The sequence below is a fragment of the Bemisia tabaci genome, chromosome 1 (assembly GCF_918797505.1).
Source record: "Bemisia tabaci chromosome 1, PGI_BMITA_v3".
In the NCBI taxonomy this organism is placed as follows: Eukaryota; Metazoa; Arthropoda; class Insecta; order Hemiptera; family Aleyrodidae; genus Bemisia; species Bemisia tabaci.
Window position 1 is genome coordinate 33,532,091 of NC_092793.1, and position 20,792 is coordinate 33,552,882.

The 20,792-nt window shown below is 43.9% G+C and overlaps 1 protein-coding gene across 1 annotated transcript in view; it reads left to right on the forward strand.

Moving 5' to 3' along the window:
• Window positions 1-1,835: 1,835 nt before the first annotated feature.
• LOC109037181 (uncharacterized) overlaps window positions 1,836-20,792 on the forward strand; it is a 69,347-nt gene continuing 50,390 nt past the window's right edge. Inside the window, exon 1 of the mRNA XM_019051722.2 lies at window positions 1,836-2,192. Within this exon, the coding sequence (XP_018907267.2) occupies window positions 2,093-2,192 (100 nt within the window). The 5' untranslated portion in view covers window positions 1,836-2,092. The remainder of the gene's footprint in view (window positions 2,193-20,792) is intronic.

A 20,792-nucleotide genomic window follows, 5' to 3' on the forward strand; every position in this document is an offset into this window, starting at 1 on the left:
AGGCACTGGGCAGATCTCAAATTTCGCCCAGAAAATCGAGCGTATGCAACCCGGCCCACTGCGGAGTTAAAATAGTTGCATGTTGGGTCCAAACCTAACTTCGTATATTCTGTCATCGTTCTTCGCGTTGTTTTGAGTTGAAAGAGCGTTCCGTTATCTATGATGTTTAAAAAAGGCTCAGATGTTGTAGAAATGCACTCTATTAGCATCCCTATTTCATTCACATCGAACCGCAAACTGATAGAAGTTTCATCTTAATTTGCTATCATTATTCAGGTGGTAAGTAATTTAAAGAAAGGTACGGCAGTGTACAAATTCGTGCTGAGTAGTGTCACTGGAAGATAGCTCAAAATATATTCTTGTTGTGTCTTCAAAATAGACAACTATTTGCCTCTCGGTAAGTATAATTATTTCCCTAGCGGTGAAATTGAAGGCGAGATGCAAGTGAAGGGTATCTCCCAACCACGCATGGTTTATTGATTCAGTCAAAACATGCAGCGGGATGACAATGTTTTTGAATACTTTTCATATCCGCTAAGTTCGATTAGGTACTCGCATCCCCTCTTTTTCTCATCCCCCCTCATTTTAGCGATTTTTCTGTGATGGCGCAAAATGGATCGAGTCCATAGGAGAGGTCAGACATGAAATTTTTGACTTTAACTGTAAATTTTGATGTTTAATTCGTCACATTTTAAACTTTGAGGGGCGTTACTAAAAAAAAAATTCACGAGTAAAACAATGGCACCATTTTTAAAATCTCAAAGTTTCGATTTTACGGAGTTGTAAGCTTTCGAAGTTTTCAAATTTTGTCCGACCTCTCCCATTGACTTGATCCACTGGGTGGCGCCCGGTGCAGCATGCACCATTGCACCACCCTCAATCCAGCCCTGCGTAGGAGGACTCCTGGCATTTTCATTTGATGCTTCGACTTATTTTCCTCCTCTCCCTCTTCACCTTCTCCTTATCTCTAGGTTTCCATCTAAATATATAAAAGAACTGCTGAAGTAAAATGTCTTGGCTAAAATATACTCGTTCATGGTTTGCCACTTTAAAGTCGATTAGGGTTCGTCGTTAAGGGGCTGTAAGTCGTTTACAGCTATTTTCGCCGGAGCAATTGAGAAAATTTCTTTTCAGATGCTCTCCTTACTTTTCAGGAGAGAATCAAGACATCTATACAGTTTCCACATCCCAAAGTTGTATTTTTTACTTGTTTTACATTCTTTGTCTTTTTCATTTTAAAACGACGGCAGACAACGTGAAACTACTGATATTTGGTCTAAATGATTCATTATTCATCATAAAAGCTCCAATCCGGAAATTATGGATCTATCGTCCCCAATATACGGCCATCATCAGATCTATCGAAGAGGAAATGTGCAGCATAAAAATAGGGCTGGTTAGGTGGTCAATAAGTACGAGCGAGTAAATTAAACACACTCATAAATAATCCGCTGATTACGAAGTATCAGTATCCCATCGCACACTCCAGTGCCCTGATCGAGGAAGCCCACGGGTCAATTAAAAGGGCGCAACCGTCAGTTCCTCGAAAGGATCAGCGCGGCAGATATAAATCAGATTTTCAGATTAACCGGGAACAGGTAAAAGAAAGAGAGGGAGAGTACTTTGTAGAAGGACTTGTCAAAAAAGGTACCCCTCCTCCTCTCTTGAATGTACCTTGTTAGCTGTTTGTTTAGACTCCCGCGGGATCAATGCATTCGAGGTAGAAAAGACAGAGACAGTAATAACTGAAATGCAGTCCAGCCAAGCGAAGTCTGGCGGCGCGGCAGTGAACCATAACCCGGGCGGTGCAGGTTCTGTCCCGCACCAAGGCGAACGTTGCCCTCCCCTCTCTCGCCAGTCTGTGCATGAACGCGTTACCGTGCGGACGTACGTTAAATCGTCGTCCGAAACCGTCGCAAACGTGCGTCACATGTGATCAGTGTTCTCTTTTGGATATATAATTTAATTTTTTTATCGAGTTTTACCATGAGACGGTGCAAAATTCGTGGCGGCTGTGCTTCATTTTAACTGCGAGTTTTCGCGCTACCGTGAATATTATTTTTTGGCCGAAGTCTATGCCTTGCGCTTAAACATGTATTTTAGTTTTGTATCTGTGATTTTTGTGATTTGTGGTCTGTGTCATGCCAACAGTGGCGATACTGAAGTTCTAATGGATAACACAACTAAAGCAGGTATGTTTGTCCGACTTCAAATTATTTTCGGCGTGCAATGGTCACCAATCTTATTCTTTTTGCCGGCAATGTCCGCTTACCTTCCGAGACCAGTGATCATCGATATAATACGTTAGTGATATCCATGTTCTCTGACCAGATTTTAGATCAATTTCATTCCTCTCAGCTGGTTTTCTCTCTTTCTACTGTTCATCAAATAATTTCTCCTGGCGCCGCTATTCTAGTCATCACTGGAGTGGAGGCTGTCAGTGAGTTCATAATGATAGATCGTTGTGGACTTACTCTATTTTGTTATCTATGAATGAAAGTTTTCGCTAGGAAAATCGCGGAGTGTCAATACCCGAAGTCACTATTCTGGAATAGGGAAATCAATTCACGCTGATGAATAAGCTAGAGCGTAATACTTTGCTTTACTGCAGGTGCTAGATACGAGGTGTAGTAGCTTCAACTTAAGTCTGTGAAGTTTGACTTTAATTGGGGGGAAATAAAAGAATAGACAAATAAGTAACACGCAAGAAAACGGCACAGTTCAACTCAAATGCTAATCAATTGGCCGACTGATAACTGAGGACTTTTTTGTCAAAAGGGCGTATGAGGCTTGCAATGCTGCTAAGATGATGCAATTTTTTCTATCGTTTGAGGTGGATGAAATTATTCACAAGTGACGGTACTTACTTCCCTACAATAGTGAGGTAAAATTCGGGGGGAAATCCTTAGCAGAACTGTCGGATGTTTTACTCTCAAATAGAGAACTATGTTGTACAATTTAAGCAGCACTGAAAGTCCCATACGCCCTTTTACCGGAAAATCCCTCAATTGATACGTTCAGATTGATGAAATTTTGGTCCACTCTTTTTTTATCCCTTGCTCTACATACGTTCTCACTCACGTTGGATTCCTAAAATTCGGGCTGACGTTTGGTGGAAAACTGTTTCTCACTTGAGGAGGTGTGCTTATTGTAGGCATAGTTAAGTAAGCATTGAAGTTTTATTTCCGAATGTCTCCATACAAGATTTATCCTGATTCAGTCCGTCGGCTAGTTATGTACAAGGACTGGGGGTTCGGGAACTGATTGACTGATAATAGCGCTCGGGTGGTGGCGCTAGTCTCGGCCTCATCCAGGCGGACATCAATTGAACAAAAGGAAAAATAGCAGAGCGAAAGGAGAGCGAGATAGCCGGCTTTTGTGAATCGGGTTCGGCGCGGCGGTGTGGCCGCAAGGTTGTCAAGTTAATAGATAAAATGTGCATATTTCTCACGGGGTGAAATGAGGGCTAAAGGCGGAAGTTTCAGGACCATCCGGCGTCAATGTGTGACCGGGACGGCCAGACACAGTCCGGGCGCCAGCGACCCTGGAGCCACCCTTCGGGACCGGGGGTTGCCGGGCCGTTGACGCCACTCCTAGAGCCTTTTGTTTCCTCGATTCCACCCTCTTTCATTGGTTCTCAATCCTCGTCGCACTGATAATTACCCAATTCCGAATCGAGAGCAGAGTCCAGAGCTGATTCTCCGAGTTTCCGACTGGACAAAGGCTCGGGTCTTCTGCTGGAGAAAGCGCTCAGACAAGGTTCAATCTTCTTCAATGGATCTGTACTTCAGATCTCTATCATTGAATCAGGTGGAAGAAGTTGTCAGCAGGGTTGTACAAGTGAGACAAATAAAAAGGAAGATTGGAAATTTCGGTGAATGTTTCATGAAATTTCTCAAAGTTGGGAAAAGCTCGCAACATATAGTTTTAGGGGCTGCGTATGCAAATGTACCGACCATCACTGAAAAGCCGAAACCATGGTTTTTTGCGTTTTATTTCGGAAAGTATTTTCCATATCTTTCACAAGCTGTACGCTTTTTTCATTTTTATCTCCGCTCTCATTTTATTTTTTTAAAGGAGGATAAAAGAGCATTCTTTCCTAAGGTTTTTAAAGAATTTTGTCAGCACGGTGAAGGAAGATGACGGAAATTTGAAACGACGTTCAGCATCTTCTTTTTCATTTTAAATAATTAAAGTATGCCAGGAAGTCTGCAACGTCGCAAACCGAGCTACTCGGTTTCGGAGCTTCGAGGTTGAAATTGTTTTTACCGTGGGGTTTTTAAGTACTTAAGTAGGGAAATTTATTTGGCGTTTTGTTTCATTTTTATGACGACAATTTTAACTCAAAGACAAATGTATCTATATTTAATGAGCAAAACAGCCTCTAGATTTTAGCAACACGGAGTGGCGCTTACATAATTCCTGAATACCGACAGGCGGTATGCCCAAAATATGCCCAAATATTTAAGTCTTTCAATAGTGGGAAAAATCTCAACTCTAAAGTGTTAAAATACATCCACTTCTGAACGTGGATTATTTTTTAAAAGAAAGTCATTTTGGCCCTTTAAAAAACTTATGTGGCTCCTAAACATTGATGTAGCTTACCAAATTGGCCCTCAAATGGATCGAGTTTCTCAGAAAGGAACCAAGCCACTACAAATATCACCAAATTTAACTAGGCAATTTAATTTTTTCAAGAAGACGTTAGTGCGGATTCCTTCAACAATTTTAAGGAATTTGCTTCGTACTAAGTATGCAAAAAATTCTCTGAAATTTCCACAGAAATCCGCACAACCGTTTTCATGTCAAACGTTAAATGGACTGCATTTTGCAAAAAGGAACCAAGAGCAATGCAATGTTGCTAAGATTGTGCAACTTTTCTTGTCTTGGAAGAAAAACCTGGTCATTCATAAACATTTACTATTTCACACGCTAAAAACTGTAAAGTTAAGACCAAAATTAGCATGTAAATTTCATATTTTTGCATACTTACAGTAATTTTATTGCAATGGATGAAGTCGCACAATCTTAGCAACATGGCAATGCTTCTGGTTCCTTTTTGCAAAATGCAATCCAAATTGCTCTATTAAACTTTGCAATAGCTGATGTGGCTTGGTTCCTTTTTACCTACCGCGGTCCAAATAATCTCTCGGGAAGATGAAAACACCGAGTGAATCCGGCCCCGGCCGTTTCCTCAAAATCCTTGTTTTCCAAACATGATTTAATTCAATGGTAATTACATTGTTTCTGCAAGGAACTCAAAAAATTGTTTCACTTGTTCAAGACCGCGGTCTAGTTGAGACCGAGAGAAGGAACGAACTACACGTGAATGGAAATCTTTTCATGGACTGAGCTCCTTTCTTTTACGCTGGACTACCCGAATCAAGAATCAGTGACGAACTCCTTTTATCCTTTTGATTAATGGGTCCGCGGGCGCTTAATCAAACGGACGTATTTAAATCAAAAGGATCTATCGTCTTCGGACCTGGGCCCCGGGACTCGCAAGAATACACGCGTGACGGAGCCCGCGCCGAACGGAAACGCTCCCTTTTGATTTAAATATGTCTAAATTTTATGAAGACGTTTCTTATCTTGATATTCTATCAACATGAATAGGGCTGCTTTCGTGCGTGATTCATCGGTGCGGAGGTATTTTAAGTTAGATCAGGGCTGTGTGTGTTCAGGGCAGGTTCGTGTCCGCTCTGCGTCAAGGAACTAGTCCAGTTCTGTTTTAGAGAACAGGGAAGGCCTCACTGAATAGAGGTGCAGGGCAGCAGCGTAAAAAACCCGCGTCTTTGGCTTTTGGTCTCCTACGAGAAAACCCTATTTGGAAAAAAAAAAACACATTGGATCTAGAGTCCAGACTCTTGAAAACATTGACAAGAAAAAATACTCTTGATTCAATCGGATTTTTGCTTGAATCAAAACGAAATCCGCTTAAATTAAGAGGCTTGGTTCTTGATCTAAGCTAGATTCTGATTGAATCAAGGGTACTTTTTCTTGTCGATGTTTTCTAGAGTCTAGACTCTAGATCCAATGTGTTTTTTTTTCCAGTGCTCTTAATGCCGGAATCACACGCTGAATTTGGCAGCTGAATATGGAAGTCATCAGTCATCACTCAACGGCTGAAATTTGCAAATCGAGTTATTTCCATCTAGATTTGTATCAAATCTTTGCAAGATTCAGGCATCGGGCCGATGACTTCTACATTGAACAAGCCACATTTAGCTCCCACATTCAGCGTGTGTCCGGCGCAGCTCCCAATGGCGAGTAGTCAGGAGACTGAACCGTCCCAATTTTACAGGTGAAACGACTGAGTAAGAAACAGATCACCCACGTACCGTAAAAAGAAAGTACAAAAACCATGTTTGCAACCTACAGTATGAGACTTTTCTTGAAACTATTTACAGTCAAAATGAGACTAAAATATCTTGCAGTCAATTATTCTGGCACACAACTTTTCCGCGAGGTCCTGGGCTGAAATTAAACGTAGTCGCGTCGACTGAAATTGATCCATTGGAAAATTCGCCTCGGACACCATGGTACCATGGTGTCTTTTCTCTCTTTTATGAACAACAGCACATTTCAAAAACAAAATTTTGATTTTTAGGTTTCGTTATGTCCCCAGATGTCCCAGAAGCAATTTCTAGAGTTTTGGATGTGAACTCGTCGATATCGGGGGAAAATAGCCCTAATAAGGCCTCTAAAACAAACTGTTGTGACGATATATTATTTCCTATTCTAGCGGAACAGAGAAAGTATCGAGACGTTCATCTTAAAATTTATTCCCAACAAAATTTACCGTAAGAATCGTATTCGTCCTTGATTTTCAGCTCTACGGGGAGAGCAAAACGGGAATTTTCTCCTACGAACGATTCCGTAACGGTTCATTATTGAAGTGAGCCTTGGACTGGCAGAAACTGATGAACAGTCATTCCCACGAAACGATATTACTGTCTGCCTTAGATAAGGTTGGTGTCAAAGATCATACGCTGGATTTACGGGCTATGTTTGGAATGTAATGGATAGAAAGGAGGGTGGAGGGATGTCATGTGCGGCGGTATCGCAATGTCAAGCGCTCGAGGTTACAGATTGATTCGTTGAACGATGAAAGGGGATACTTGTCACAGCCTGCCGATTCTCCCAGGGAGAGGGCAATGAGTGTATTGAACGTGGGGTTCGCATCCTCACCAAGACACGGATATTCAAAGCAACAAGTAGAAGTTCGAGAAAAAAGCACGGCCAAGACCACTGAGTCGTTGCATTTTCCAGCCGTCCTTAAGTCATCAATAACTTTTCCACCGCCGCATGGACATCAGGATGTCGCCGGATCCTACCTCCCCTCCCCCCCAAAAAACATACTTTTAAGGGAAGTCATGAAAATCTTCCCATGTAGGCAGTATTCGGTGATTTCAGATTAATTTTATAATCACCAGCTCTCCAACCCCATAAGTAAATGTTCAATTTTTTTTTTGTCTCAGGTCGTTCGAAAGATTTACCGGGACGATTTTCATTATTTCTGAAACTATCGATACGAGATCCCTAAGTAATCCCTCTTTATTTAGATCATCTTTAGGGGGCCCGCATAGCGCCCTCCTACATAGGCGGATCCAAGGAGGAGGTGGCGTTCACCCTTCCTGAAGAAAGAGGAGGAAGAGAAAGGAAGAAGGGAGAACGCTTATGTTTGGATATTATTCATGACGATATTGACGGCAACTGCATATTAGATGCTTCAAAATTTCGAAAGTTTTCTGGGGGAAACCCCCCGGACTCCCCCCTCCCGTTCGAAGTGTCTGGACCCACCTTAGGGTTGGAGCGCGTAGCGGCCAGGGAGCGTAGCCCCCTAGTTGCGAATACAATTCTTTGACAAATTCAAAGGAATAGATTAATCAGGTTTTCATCAGGTAGAAAATCCTTATTTCATCAGGAAATTGTGCAACGATTCTGACGCTCGCATATTGTTTTTCCCGAGCATGGCAGAACCGTAAAATCCGCGATTGTGAAAAGCAGCTTAGTGTGCTTTGCGATGAATCGATTGATCCACCGTTTAAGTCCGTGGCAAAATATCGATTATCAAGGTATAACTAGAGTGATCGATTCTTTAGAATACCTTCAAATGGGAATATATCGATGGCGCCTGACGCTTGCCGTCTGAGGCAATTCAGGGGCGACCACTGCACCGCACCATTACGCAGTTACCATCGTAATTGGCGGGTACCGCCGGGAAAAGCCGAGGGAAAGAAAGGAGCAGTACCCGCAAAGCGAGCTCGGAGGTAATGAAAAAAATAAAACAGAAGTAAATGATCCGAAAAGGGAGCTAATAATACCACGGCAAGACCTAATCACGGAATGGCGAACGGTGTTTTTATCACCATTCTTCGGTATTTTCCCTTTCAGATCGCCGCTCCACTTCCCCTACACTGCCGTACTGAGAAAGAACGCCGTATGAACCTTCAGATGTTGCCAAATTTCCTTCAATAAAACGCGAATTTATCGGGAAAATTTTGAATATTTTTCTTCAAATTTGTCAGACAGTTTGGTTCACAATCTAATCTAAATTGTGGAGAAATATGAATAACTTTTCTCAAAAGTACGTGTTTCATTCGTGGAAATTTGGCAACTCTGGGATTTTTATACGGCGTTTTTCCTCAGAACGGCAGTATAGTGCCAACACACTTCTTAAGACCCAATCATCTAATCGTGCCAGAAAACCGGATTTTTTGCCCTGCCCAGGTAAAACAGTGTATGATCGTTCAGACGTCATCATTTTTCAGGTAGGTAAAACAAGACTTCCTTCGGAAACTCGGGGAGCATCCGTAAATTACGAAATGCAGTTTTTCGGCATTTTTAACCCCTCCTCCACCCCCTCTAGTAACGCTTCGTAACGCAGCCCTTTTAGAATTAAGTACTTAACGTTTGACGGACCCACGCACTCACATCCCCTTGAAGATCTCAGATCTTTTGGGAACCTGTTGAATATATAGCTGGATAAAATTTGCAGTATAATTTTAATGATACCTACTTCGACAAATAAAGTCAAAGTAATGAGGATGATTTAAGCAGTTCATTGATTGCGTTGTTGAGAATTTATAGATGTGGTAAAGACTGACCGCGAGTGCCTGGCGATCTGCGTAAGATAGCGCGACCTTCCTTAATATTTTCTGTTCTTTTACTTATTAAAAGGATAACGCTGGCACTGAGCCCTCCCCTCTCGACTTGATTTACTTAGGTGCATTTTGTGCATGGCACGTGTTGGATTCAAAAACTGGCAGCTCATGGATGTTTCACGCAGAAATTGTATGTAAAATGTTTCTCACCGGAAAAAAGTCGCTTGGATCTATAGTCCAGACTCTTAAAAACATTAAAAAGGAAAAATACCTCGATTCAATCGAATTTTTCCTTGAATCGAGAGCCAAGCGCCAAGCCTTTTAATTGAAGCGGATTTCCTATTGATTCAAGCAAGTATCCGATTGAATCATGAGTATTTTTCCTTTTCAATGTTTTTAGAAACTGGACTCTAGAGATCCAAGCTATTTTTCCTCCAGTGAGATGAATATATTGTCCGCGAAAAGGCAACATTCAACCGTGCATCGGACGTTATCCGGGCCACGACTATATGCAGCAGGTTTGAACGCGCCGCGCAACGAAAACAGGTGAATTCGACAACGTGCGGTGGAAAGGCGCTGAAGACGAGGTTTTAATGGAGGGTGAACAGGTAGAATTCTGTCCTTCTTTTGTTCTGGCGAATAATCTCGAAGTACTCAAAAAACACTCGAGCGCTGGCTGTGGGGTCGGCGCGGCGGCGGGGATGGAAGAGCGTTCGGTTTCGACCTGCGCGGCCGCGCGGCGCCCGTTTGAACAAGTCTATAATCAGGAGTGCCAAGGAAGTCTAGCCTGGGCCCTGGACTTGAAATTCGGAGGTCCCTAAAACCCCTTCCCCGCAAAGTGGCGCAGGGGTGCGGAAAATTCCAAGCCCTCCCCCTAATTCAAACCGTAGGCACCCATTTTTCAACAAAATTAGTATAAAAATCGGACTTGTTTACCGCTGATACACCATGTCTTCCTCGCAGTTACCACACTCCGTCCCGTTTTCAAGGGGATTGCCCTTTTTTCCCCCTGTTCTCGTATGGGCCCCCATTTCACGCCCCCGGTACACGACCGGACTAGCCACGCTGTCGGGAAGTTTCTGCACCCTGTGGTGGATCCAGAGACGCCTTGAGACGAGGGTATTTGGTGATACAAAGACAACCCCGGAGGCTAGGGGGGTTTGGAGGCAGGGCCCCCTCGGAAAACAGTTTCCATAAAGAATCCCTCCTTGAAAAAATCTATTTAAGCTTAAGAGTCACCGAAGCGTTCAAAAGAGACGGCTGTCTTCTCCTTTTAAGATTTTCTTTTACCTATTTGTCTCCTTTTTGAGCTGCGAAGTATCACGAAAGATACCTAGCAGACAATTGAAGGTAGTAGCGCAGTTTAGGTCTTCAAATCTATGTTGTTAATTATTCGGTCTATTTCACTCACTTTCTTTTACCCTTGACTGCTATTTCTTTCTCTTTGGAGCGACGTTTTGGAACGCACTTTTTTGGCCTTTTCGACCCCCGCTCCCCCCCAATTGTAACTCTCCATAACGCAATCCCGCCCCCTTAATAATTACGTAACGCGTGACGGACAACCCCCCCCCCCTTTCCTCCCCTATTCTGATTCTTCATCACGTCTTACTCTTGGTCAAGATCCGTAGCAACTTTTTGTTGGTCGTCCTCTGAAACTCGGAACGTTTTACCTCCCAGTGAGATAGCCGCTAGTTATTAGGGAGTTACAGGTTGGTTTTAATAGTCGGCTGGTAAGTTTGGAGTAAAGAGATGACCTGGTGTAATTCCTTCACCGCGCGCAGCGCATACCGCGTCCATCGGGGTGAGGTGACCAGTCGTTATAGCCGGTAAATCACGGTAATTTTCGATTCCACCAACTCGGGATTAATTATGATAATCGCCGCGATGGAAACTCAAACACCTGGGTAAATAGACGTTTGCACCAGCGTCTTCTGCGTTGGTTGCCAGCGCGGGCTATAATCACGCCGCTTGGTCTCGACCTCGACGTTCGTCTTTCAGTGGCGTGACGTGCTTTGCGATGTATCGATTGGTCCGCCATTTAAACCTATGGAAAAGGATCGATAAACAGGGCGTTCGCAGCGAACACCTCAATAATCGATTCTTTACCATAGCTTCAAATGGGGAAATATCGATAATCGATCAATCAGCCGCGCCACTGTCATCTTAAACTTGGATCAGAGTGTCCATGAGTCTAGAACTAAAAACAGGGAATTGTCAAGGAAAAATCAGGGAATGGAGAATTTGCACACAAAAAGTGTGTTGCTTCATCTGAGATTGCTCAGTGAGCTGAGTGTGCAGTACCTTTTTCTCGTAATTCTTTTTTCTGAAATAGGAATTTGGAGAAAAATAGTTTCAAACGTAAGCAAATGCGCTGTCTTGTGACGTCAGCTGGCGGCATTTACCGCATTCAAACACAAGTATTTCAGCTGATTAGGTTAGTCGGTGTTTTTAAGAGTCCGGACTCTAGATCCATTTTTTTCCAGTGCGTATCAGAGAAGAAAGACGAATTCATAGGTGGTGGTTGCTTCGTTCGAGGGCCAAGGAAAGTCAGGGAATCGGACAATTTTGGGGTCAGCGAAAAGTCAGTGAAAGTGAGGGAATCGGAAAACGAATAAATTACGGAAACCGTAATGTTCGAGGACGATGGCAACGATGTGGTGAACGCGGTGATTCCGGGACTGAAATTCAGCGGGTATTGACTGGCGCTCGCCGCGATCTAGATCGAGAGCTTTTTCAATCGGAGACCACCCTGCAGCCCACGATATGAGCGCTCTTGCCAATCGGGGCCCGAGAAAACCGAGTCTCCGGGGCGCCGAGCGGGAACCCGGCAGCAGCGGTGGAAACCGGCTCCGTCATCGCAATCGACTCTTCGTCTTCAATCACTGGTTCGAGTGTGTAGCTCCAGCGACTAGTTTTGATTAATTAAAGGCACAACATTTGTTTTAGGGCCGCTTCGAGGAGCGCGTATAATTATAAATCCATTAGCGCCGAATTGGTCGCGCCAACAGAATTCCTGACGGCCCACCAAGTTTCAGATTTGTTAGCGACCCGTTCCGTCTTCAGTTGAGGTTGTTCTCGTTGCGTTCTCTCTCCCGTAAGGGGCCGTCCATAAACTATGAAAGGCACCCACTGTGGAGTGGGGGTCTTTAAGGTGCCGGGGGGGGGGGGGGTGCCTTATGGGAGGAGGAGAGTTTAGAAATGGACGGCCCCCAGATTACCTAAATAAGTTTCTTAGTTTTCCGAATGCAACTTACGAAGGTAAAAACTTTGTCATTGACGAGGTGAATCCAGGTTAAGTCTCTTCGTGTGTAACCGTACCCCTTTCTGTGCTTTCCGAACTCTGAGCATTATTCGCATTATTTTTCTTATATCCAAACGGATTAACCTGTTGATCCAATTTTTATGAAAATTATCAGCATAAAACCCCGTGCCATTTCCTCTGATGAAAATCTTATTTTCAAAGAATGTCATGAATTTTTTCGCTAAATTTTTGATGACAATTTATACAGTAATGCAAACAAAATAATTTGAAAATTGGAAGAAAAATATTTAAATTTTTCAAATGAATTTGTACTTTATCAAAGGAAATCAACGGCTGAAGTCTCATACGGTGTTATTCTTGGGACGGCAGCACCGTCAACTTCTTCTAAAGTTTGGTAATCATCTAATCGCGGTGGCTATCGGATGAAACTGTTAGGTTTACTATCACTGAAAATACTTATTCTACCTTTAATTATCATCGCTCGGGACCGGTGCGGAAGTCAGTGGCTCAAACAGAAACCGAGTCAACACGGATTTTTGCTGTGACTGCAATGCCAGTGCTAACAGCCAACCGCGGGTGCAGAACACGATGACATTATGACTTGAGCCGCTGTCTCATGATGATGGCGGTATGCTTTCCTGTCGCGATTGCCAAGTCTAATTACTCGTCTGATCAGAGACGAAGATCAGCACGTACAACATACAGACATCGAGTCCTGCAACCCTGCGGAGTCACAACTTGGCAACCCCTCATCGCGCTGAATGTATCTAGGTAGATAAAGATGTATTTGTTTTAGTCTGGAGCGGTTATCGGGTCCGGGAGTTTTGCTTGGTTAGCTTTTTATCCAGGAATGTCGCCGGGGGTCTTTCATGTGCTCAGCTGCGTGGGATTATTGGTATATCCCGCGCGGGGATATAAATAGTCGGGTTCGAATTTCCAAATGCCCGGCCGAGTGGACTCCAGTTCGTGAGCAGTTCGGACCGCTTCTGGAGTGAGAGGCTCAACCAGATCGCATGCTAGTTCCGAGTATTATCGGTGTCCTTTATTACTCCTCGTATATCTAATTGCGTCCTCCGTCTGATAGCTCATATGACGTTTTACCCTAGCACGGTAATAATATATTTTCTTTAGGAAAAACCTGGAAAAGTCCCAAAAATTTTTTGCCGTCAAGTCTTCAGACGCCCCGTAACATTTTTTCGATTTCCGTCTCGATAAGCTTACCATCAAATCTGGCAATTGGTTGACGAAATATTGAAGGATCGCGTCCTATGGAAGGCATTAGTACTCCGAGCAGTTGAAGCGAGCCCGATCTGCCGTGGTAAGTAAAAACGCCGTATGAACATTTGAGAGTTGCCAAATCTCCCCGGATAAAACATGTATTTTAAGGAAAACAAAGCGTATTTTTCCTTGAAATCTTCAGACATAAAAATTGTCTGTAAAAATTTGGGGGAAATGTTCCCTTTAAAGTTGAATTTTATCGACGGAAATTTGGCAACGGCCGAAGGCTCATACGGCGTTCTTCTTCAGGACGGCAGGAATGGCCCCCTTGGCGGCGCCCTCCATGTGCCGACAGAGCCTGCGAGTCGTTGACTCGCACTCAACAGTCGTAACTCTCAGCATAATGCAAGGAACTTGGGTGCCATTGGCGGGCCGTCAGTAATTATTGCGATCGTCAACAAACGGGCAGATGCTCGCGGTCTGTTGTCTGACGCCTGCGTCTGTTTAGCTTTTCAATTTTGACCCGGGGCCCAGCCTCGGACCCCGGAATTCCCGGCCGGGCCGCGGCGAAAGAAAAAGCTCTTAGCGAGGCCCCTGCCCCCTCGGCCCCTCGCATGTTTACCCAACGTCCGACTGATCTTTCTGCGCGCAAGTGTTTGCTCGAAATCGTACGCGCACGTGAAGCACAGCCGCAATGGATGCTCGGTAGAGTCGTGAAACTGAGAGGTTCGCGACGCACAAGGGAGCATTTTTCGATAGAAACTTAACCGGTTTGCAGGGGGGTTGAAAGTGCTCGATCGACCGATCGCGAAGCATATGTGAAGGCACCCAAAAAGGTGTTAAGAACATGTAATGTGAAGGCGCCTGGAAAAAGGGGGAAATGTGATGACAGAAGGCATAAACCAGCTAGACACATGACTTTTTGCCTAGGAAACTGTGCAGCACTTTAATGCCAAGAAAATAGTTACGTGCGCTCTTTTATGCGAAGATAACAGAGAAACGCGCAAGTCTTATTTGGACAGAAATGTAAAAGCAACCTCTAAAAATGCGTAGGCTGCATCAAAATATGTGAAGGAGAAGAACTTTCTGCATCTGAGGGGAGGGGGGTCCTTTTGTGCTAATATCTTAGTAAAAATAAGCAACACATTCTATGATGTTTGATAGTAACGCCTTGATACAACTATTCGCACTCTACGGACGCGCGTGTTGCGCGTGAAAAAATTGAAGGAGCTCCGGTCACTCTAGTGCATGAAGCAGTGCACGCTGTTGTGTATGGCGCCGTGCGCCGATAATAAAATGTATAGCTGGTTAAAATTCTTCGGTACAAACTAAGGCGAAAAAGCAGGAAAGGATATTTTCGTACCAATCATGGAAATCAGGATATTATATCTATCCGTCACGCGGAATCTTGACAGCGTAACAGAGCTTCTTCGTGGGCCAGAATGACCGGAGCGCCTTCTACTTTTTCGTAGGCAACACGCGCGTCCATAGAGTACAAATAGTTGTATCAAGGCGTTTTTACCTATACTATCGTCCTCCGTACAAATACCAATACTTAATACTTAAGCGTTAACAAAATGTAACGGAGCAGAATATAGAACCTCTTACGTGAATAGACGTTTGCCTTACTGGGGAACCATTCGGTAAAAGTTTTCCTTTAAAAGGGAACATGGCACGAAACTGTTATAATTGCAGAAAATGGCCATCTTTTGGCTTAAATGTTTTTTCAGGGCTCCAACACTCCAGCGGGTCGATTGTTGAATCGTTGTTGAATGATCTCGATGGATAAATCCCTATTTTAGGAATGCTTCTTATCGATCAAAGTCATTCGATATCGATTCAACAATCGAGCCACAGGTCTGAACGTTCGATGGCTACATTTCTAGACAGGACACCGGACGGGCAGAAAGTTCACTGTTTTCCGTGGGTTGATCAGCTCAAGTTTTCTCCTGAACCCATCCTTCCAATTCTTTCTTTGCTTCTTCTTCCTTGAAACATTTACGCACACCTTTATTATCATCCAGAGTGTATGTACACTCACAATCAGCATGAATAGTGCTGGATGATCCTTCAATGTTTGGGTTAATAGCCTGTGCAGTTTGCACTAACCGAGACCGTTTAGTTTTTGGCAGACCCACTGTAAGGCGCTTAAGTCGAAATGGCCGCAGATTGTTTATGAGTCCGACAGATTTGGATGAAATTACAAAAAGGGATTATTTATTGACGCAGGATTGTTTATATAAGCGAGAATTCTTGTTTATTTAAAATTGAGCCAATTTTATGATAATGCTCCTTATTGCTATGGTCATCCGGAATTTCACGTCTGCCCAGTTGCGTATAGACGCTCCTATTGTTACGTAAAATCGTAAAAAATAAATATATGTCGATTTATTCTCACTGATAGCATCGGAAGAGGTTATGTTTTTGTTATTGCTCGTATCCTATTGGATTTAACAGTTTTAACAAAAAAAGGAACGAATGCCATCTCCCCCATCTCTTGTCGGGTACGCATTGTAAGAGTCCCATTTGCGGTTGTACTTATGAGGACTAATTATATCCTTTCGATGTAGCGTTTTTACTATGCGTTGTTTTAATTGACCGCATGTAGAATCAGTGGATTTTGTCGGCATACAATTCGATTTTGATCGGCCGATTGCTCACTGCTCGACAGCCGGATGCTGAGTAGATTTAAAATTATAGGGAAGTTCAAATGAGGGGCTTGGAGAACAAGGCGCGTACTTAGGTGCCGATTTTGCATTTTCGAGGCATACGTGTTTGAAGTTTCGAAACTGCGTGAATCCCTATGAAAAGGAAGTTCAAACTTACGTTTTGATCCTTACAAATTAGAATTCTGGAGCGAATCTTTCACAGAATACGCATTAAGACTAGTTCTGCGTGAGATCATCAATATCTCAATTTTTTCAAAAACTGCACTTATGCGCCTTGTCCTCCAAGCCCTTCAATTGGAGTGGAACTGAAGTGATTAATACAACGGAGCCAACGCACTTATAAATAACTCGTGTGTATTGAAGTACGGATGACTCACTATACACAAAATGAAAGCAGTTAGCGCTATTTTGAGAAGCCATTCACAATGTCTAGCGATGACTGTTGAGTAAGTAGTGTTGAAATTCTTAGTGCGCTAACAAACGATCGCCAGATTTGGCGGTACGTTTCTTTTCCCCCAAGTACCTCCTCGATGAGATAAGTGATCGAGTCATGCATGTAGAAAAAAAATTAAAGTTTGGGCTACCTACACGGTGAAAGATCTTCGTGCATTGAAGTTTTTAGATAGCTCATCTGAAAACTTGGGGATCAGCTGCCGAATTTCGGGTCATATCTGAAGTACTTCGGTTTCCTCTTGAAAAGTTTTAACCGAATTACATACTTCATTGGTGACCCGAACAGGGCCGGATCAAGGGGGTGGCCACATGGGCCGCGGCCCATGGCGGCGAATTTAAGGGGCGGCAAAAATTTGCAATTTTTAAAAGTGTAGGTATAAAAAAAAATCGGATTTACCTATAAAAAAAAATTACGAACGAGGAAAGGCGACAAAATCTCTCATTTCCTGAGAGTTAGTAATTTCTAATTTTGTCGTCTCTTAGTGATACAAGAGACAGCACCCTCAATAAGTCGAGTAACGAGAGAAACTAAACACGCAATTTGGCCTAGGACGGCGCGACTTAGAGAGACATGATAACGAGGACTTGAGATGAAAAGGAAAAGCCTTCGGCGCGGCGATCGGCATGTAACACATATTAGCGCCTACAAGACTGCACGAATACTTCACGCATTGCATCAAACATAGTGCGGTCATCGCGGTCAGCGTAAAACGGATAGCGCCCACAAGAATGCATGAATACTTCACGCATTGCGCCAAACACAGTGCGGTCAGCGTGAAACGCATAGCGCCTACAAGACTGCGTGAATACTTCACGCATTACGTCTAACACGGTGCGGTCTGCGCGGCGCGGCGGCGGAAGTTAAAATTATTAAACCACATTTATGTTTGTTCTTTCATAATTTTTTCGTTCATTGCTTATGAATGATAGGCCTTGTCCACACAGAGATAGGTTTACGGAACATAACTTTCGTGCAAAGTTGCGTGAACTTTTGCTAGTAGTGTTGACAGGGTTTTCCCGAAAAATGTGTTCAACACGAGTAAATGTGTCTAATGCACCCCTTCCCCGCTGGCACGTTCATTTGACGGTTTCTATCGAGTTTCAAAACGAATGAGAAGGGGGCGGCAAAATATAGGCGGCCCATGGGCGGCAAGCAGGTGAATCCGGCCCTGGACCCGAACTTCGGCAGCTGGACTCAAGTTTTCGGATGCTCGATCCGAATTTTTCGATCTGAACTTGGGGCCCCTCGCAAGAGGATTTTTTTCTCCGTGTACGTAAAATTTTTTAGGGCTGCCCTACCGCCGAATAATACCTATCTTGTCTCACGTGAGCAACGAGAGAGTTTGCGGGAAATAAGGATAATCCGGAAAATTCGTCGAACTTGGAGGTGCGTACATTCCAAACTACCTAGTAGGAATTGTCAGCCAATACCCAACACTGGAAAAAATGTTTTCAGAAACCAAACTATTACTTTTCTTATTCTTCTTCTACTTTTCTTCTTCCTTTTCCTCTCCCTCTTCTTCTTCTTCTTCTCTTCCTCGTCTCATTTCTTTACGTAACAAATAGTTTCTTCTCCGTAGCTTAAAGCACAGGTTTCTTTTAGTTTTTATTAGAAGAAAAAGATTGTTGGTGCTTTTATGGGGTTTTATTTTTGTTTTTTGTTTTTGTTTTCTTTTTTCAAAAAAAGAATGAATTGAAAAAAAAAAACTTTGTTTGGTTTTGAAAATCTTTTTCAATCTCTCTTTTTAATCATTTTTCATCATTTTTTTTTGTGGCGTGAGCGGCTATAATGGCCCCCTCCAACTTTTTCCATATGCTCCCTCTAGTTTATTATCACTTTAAGAAGATAATAAAGTAAAGGTAGGGAGGTTGGTTACCCTCAACAAACAATAACAAACTGTTCGTGAGCCTCTCTCACGGAGGTCGAAGAATGCGGCTCCTTTTTTCGGCCAATCCGTGCCAGGTACATTCCGCGATGCTACTTTTCTCCTGTACTCGATCGAGCCCGATACTAATTACCAGAAACCTCCCTTTTCCGGTTTTTTGCCCCTTCGACTCGGGATGGTATTTTTTTGCAGGGATGGGTGGCGAAACCCTAGCGGCAAACTTAATCGAGGCACTCTCATGAAGCCGGTTCGAGGTGGTTTACCAATCGCTGCGGCAAAGGAGCCGTGTGGTTATGGGGGGGGGGGGGGGGGAGGTCCCAGGACTGCATTTTTCTGCGAGGTTAAGAAAGGGGATGCCGGGGACCCTGCTATCATGTCCATGATGCAGTGTTGCCGACTTTCATGTAAACCACTTAAACTTTAGCCGATAAATGGAAATGAACACACGCGAATTGGCAGCGCTCTGGGTGGCGAGGCTACTCCGGAGACAAGCGCCACCATTCAAGCTGTGATTCATTTTATCCTCCGTCCTTCGGCTGGCGCCTCTTCCCCCTCACCCCTCCACCCATGCAATGCCCCCTCTTTGGTGGTTTCATCCCCGATGCACGTTTATCATGCTCTTCTGCCGTGTCCTCTAGATAGTCTGTTTTACCTTTAAGGTGCGCCACTGAAGGATGACCAAGTCGCCGACCGAAAGTAGGTATGAAAGTTCGAGTTTTTCTGCGAGATTGTGGGTACTTACCGAACTTTTCTAGTTCGTTGCTTTCTCGGGAGCTCGTGGGGCTTGTATAAATTTTAACAATAAAATCATGGCTCTTCTAATTTTTGAAAGGGCCGGATTCCTTAATTTCGCATTTTCTGCATCCCTGCAGGGATGCCAGATACATAGATAATCTGCGGTTCACGGGTTGAATACTGCCGGCGCTCGTAAGGATGTTTGTATGCGAGATCATATTAAAATCATGAAGAAAAAAAAAAAAAAAAGGCGCGGGAGACATTCCTTACGGGTAGGTCACTTACCGCCACCTTACTTTTTACATCCTACGCTTACCGGTTTAGGGCTGCAACATTACGTCGCAGCCCGTAACCGGCCGATATGAGACGCAAAATAGTTGGGTAACGCCAATCGGACCGCGATTAGCAGAAAAAAAACCTAGGTACATCAGATATTGCCAATTTTAACTGGGAAATCGATTCTTTTCAAGAGGACGTTTGTGCGGATCCCCTTGAAAATTTCAAAGAATCATTTTCTTCGCACTAAGCAGAAAATTCATCGAAAGAACAAAAGTGCGTGCACCATTTTCATGTAATAAATTCTAGCGCTCAGTTTTTGGCAATAACTAATCTGGCTTGGATTCCTTCTGCTTAACGCGGCCTAATTGAAGCACCAATTTTGCGTCTCCGACGTAAGCCTTTTTTTTTTTTTTTTTTTTTTTTTTTCTTTTTCCGTGTATGCTTTCATCGCGGAGTTGCAAGGAACATATTTATAGCGACTGGAGCGCCGCTCGACGGTGGGCATTCCGTGATACCTGGCGAAATCAATTAACCGAATTCGGATTCACGACATTCGTACGATACGAAGCAAGACGCGGCGGAACGGACGACGCAACGGCCGCGGAGACAAATCAATTGATTTATGACGGACGCTTTAATTGCTTTAACGTGTTTTAGTCTTGGCCCATTCTCCGAGACCACTTCTCTCCCCCTCCCCCACCGTCACCGCTGCGCGCCGCCGCCCGTCCTCAGGCCCCTTCCCTCCGCCGGGCGGACGAAGATTATTTCCGAAAGCATGTAAAAAGCCTTCTCCTGTAAAATGTCAATATGTGTATAATACCCCCGTGCTCCGGCGAGTTTTTTCCGCCCATGGCGCGGCGGTGGATCCGAGCGGAGGTGAGTCGGGCTAAAATAAATGAACTCATTCAGGTAGAAAAAACAAAATACTTCGGTGCGCCTCTTTATTTTTAAAACAGTCGGCAGTCGGCTCTCCTTACCCTCACAACCGTCCCACGTTTAGGGGCTGAGAGACCGAGCACGGTGCGGTGGTGGCCCCGCGCGCTAGCACTCTCTGTGATCCGTCCGGAATTCCTATATTCGGCCATCGTTTTGCAATGAGAAACTACTATTTTCAACTCATTGCAGAAACCACGCATCGTCGTTCCCCGCGAAATAACGTAACTACATTTCAATGTTGCAAGTT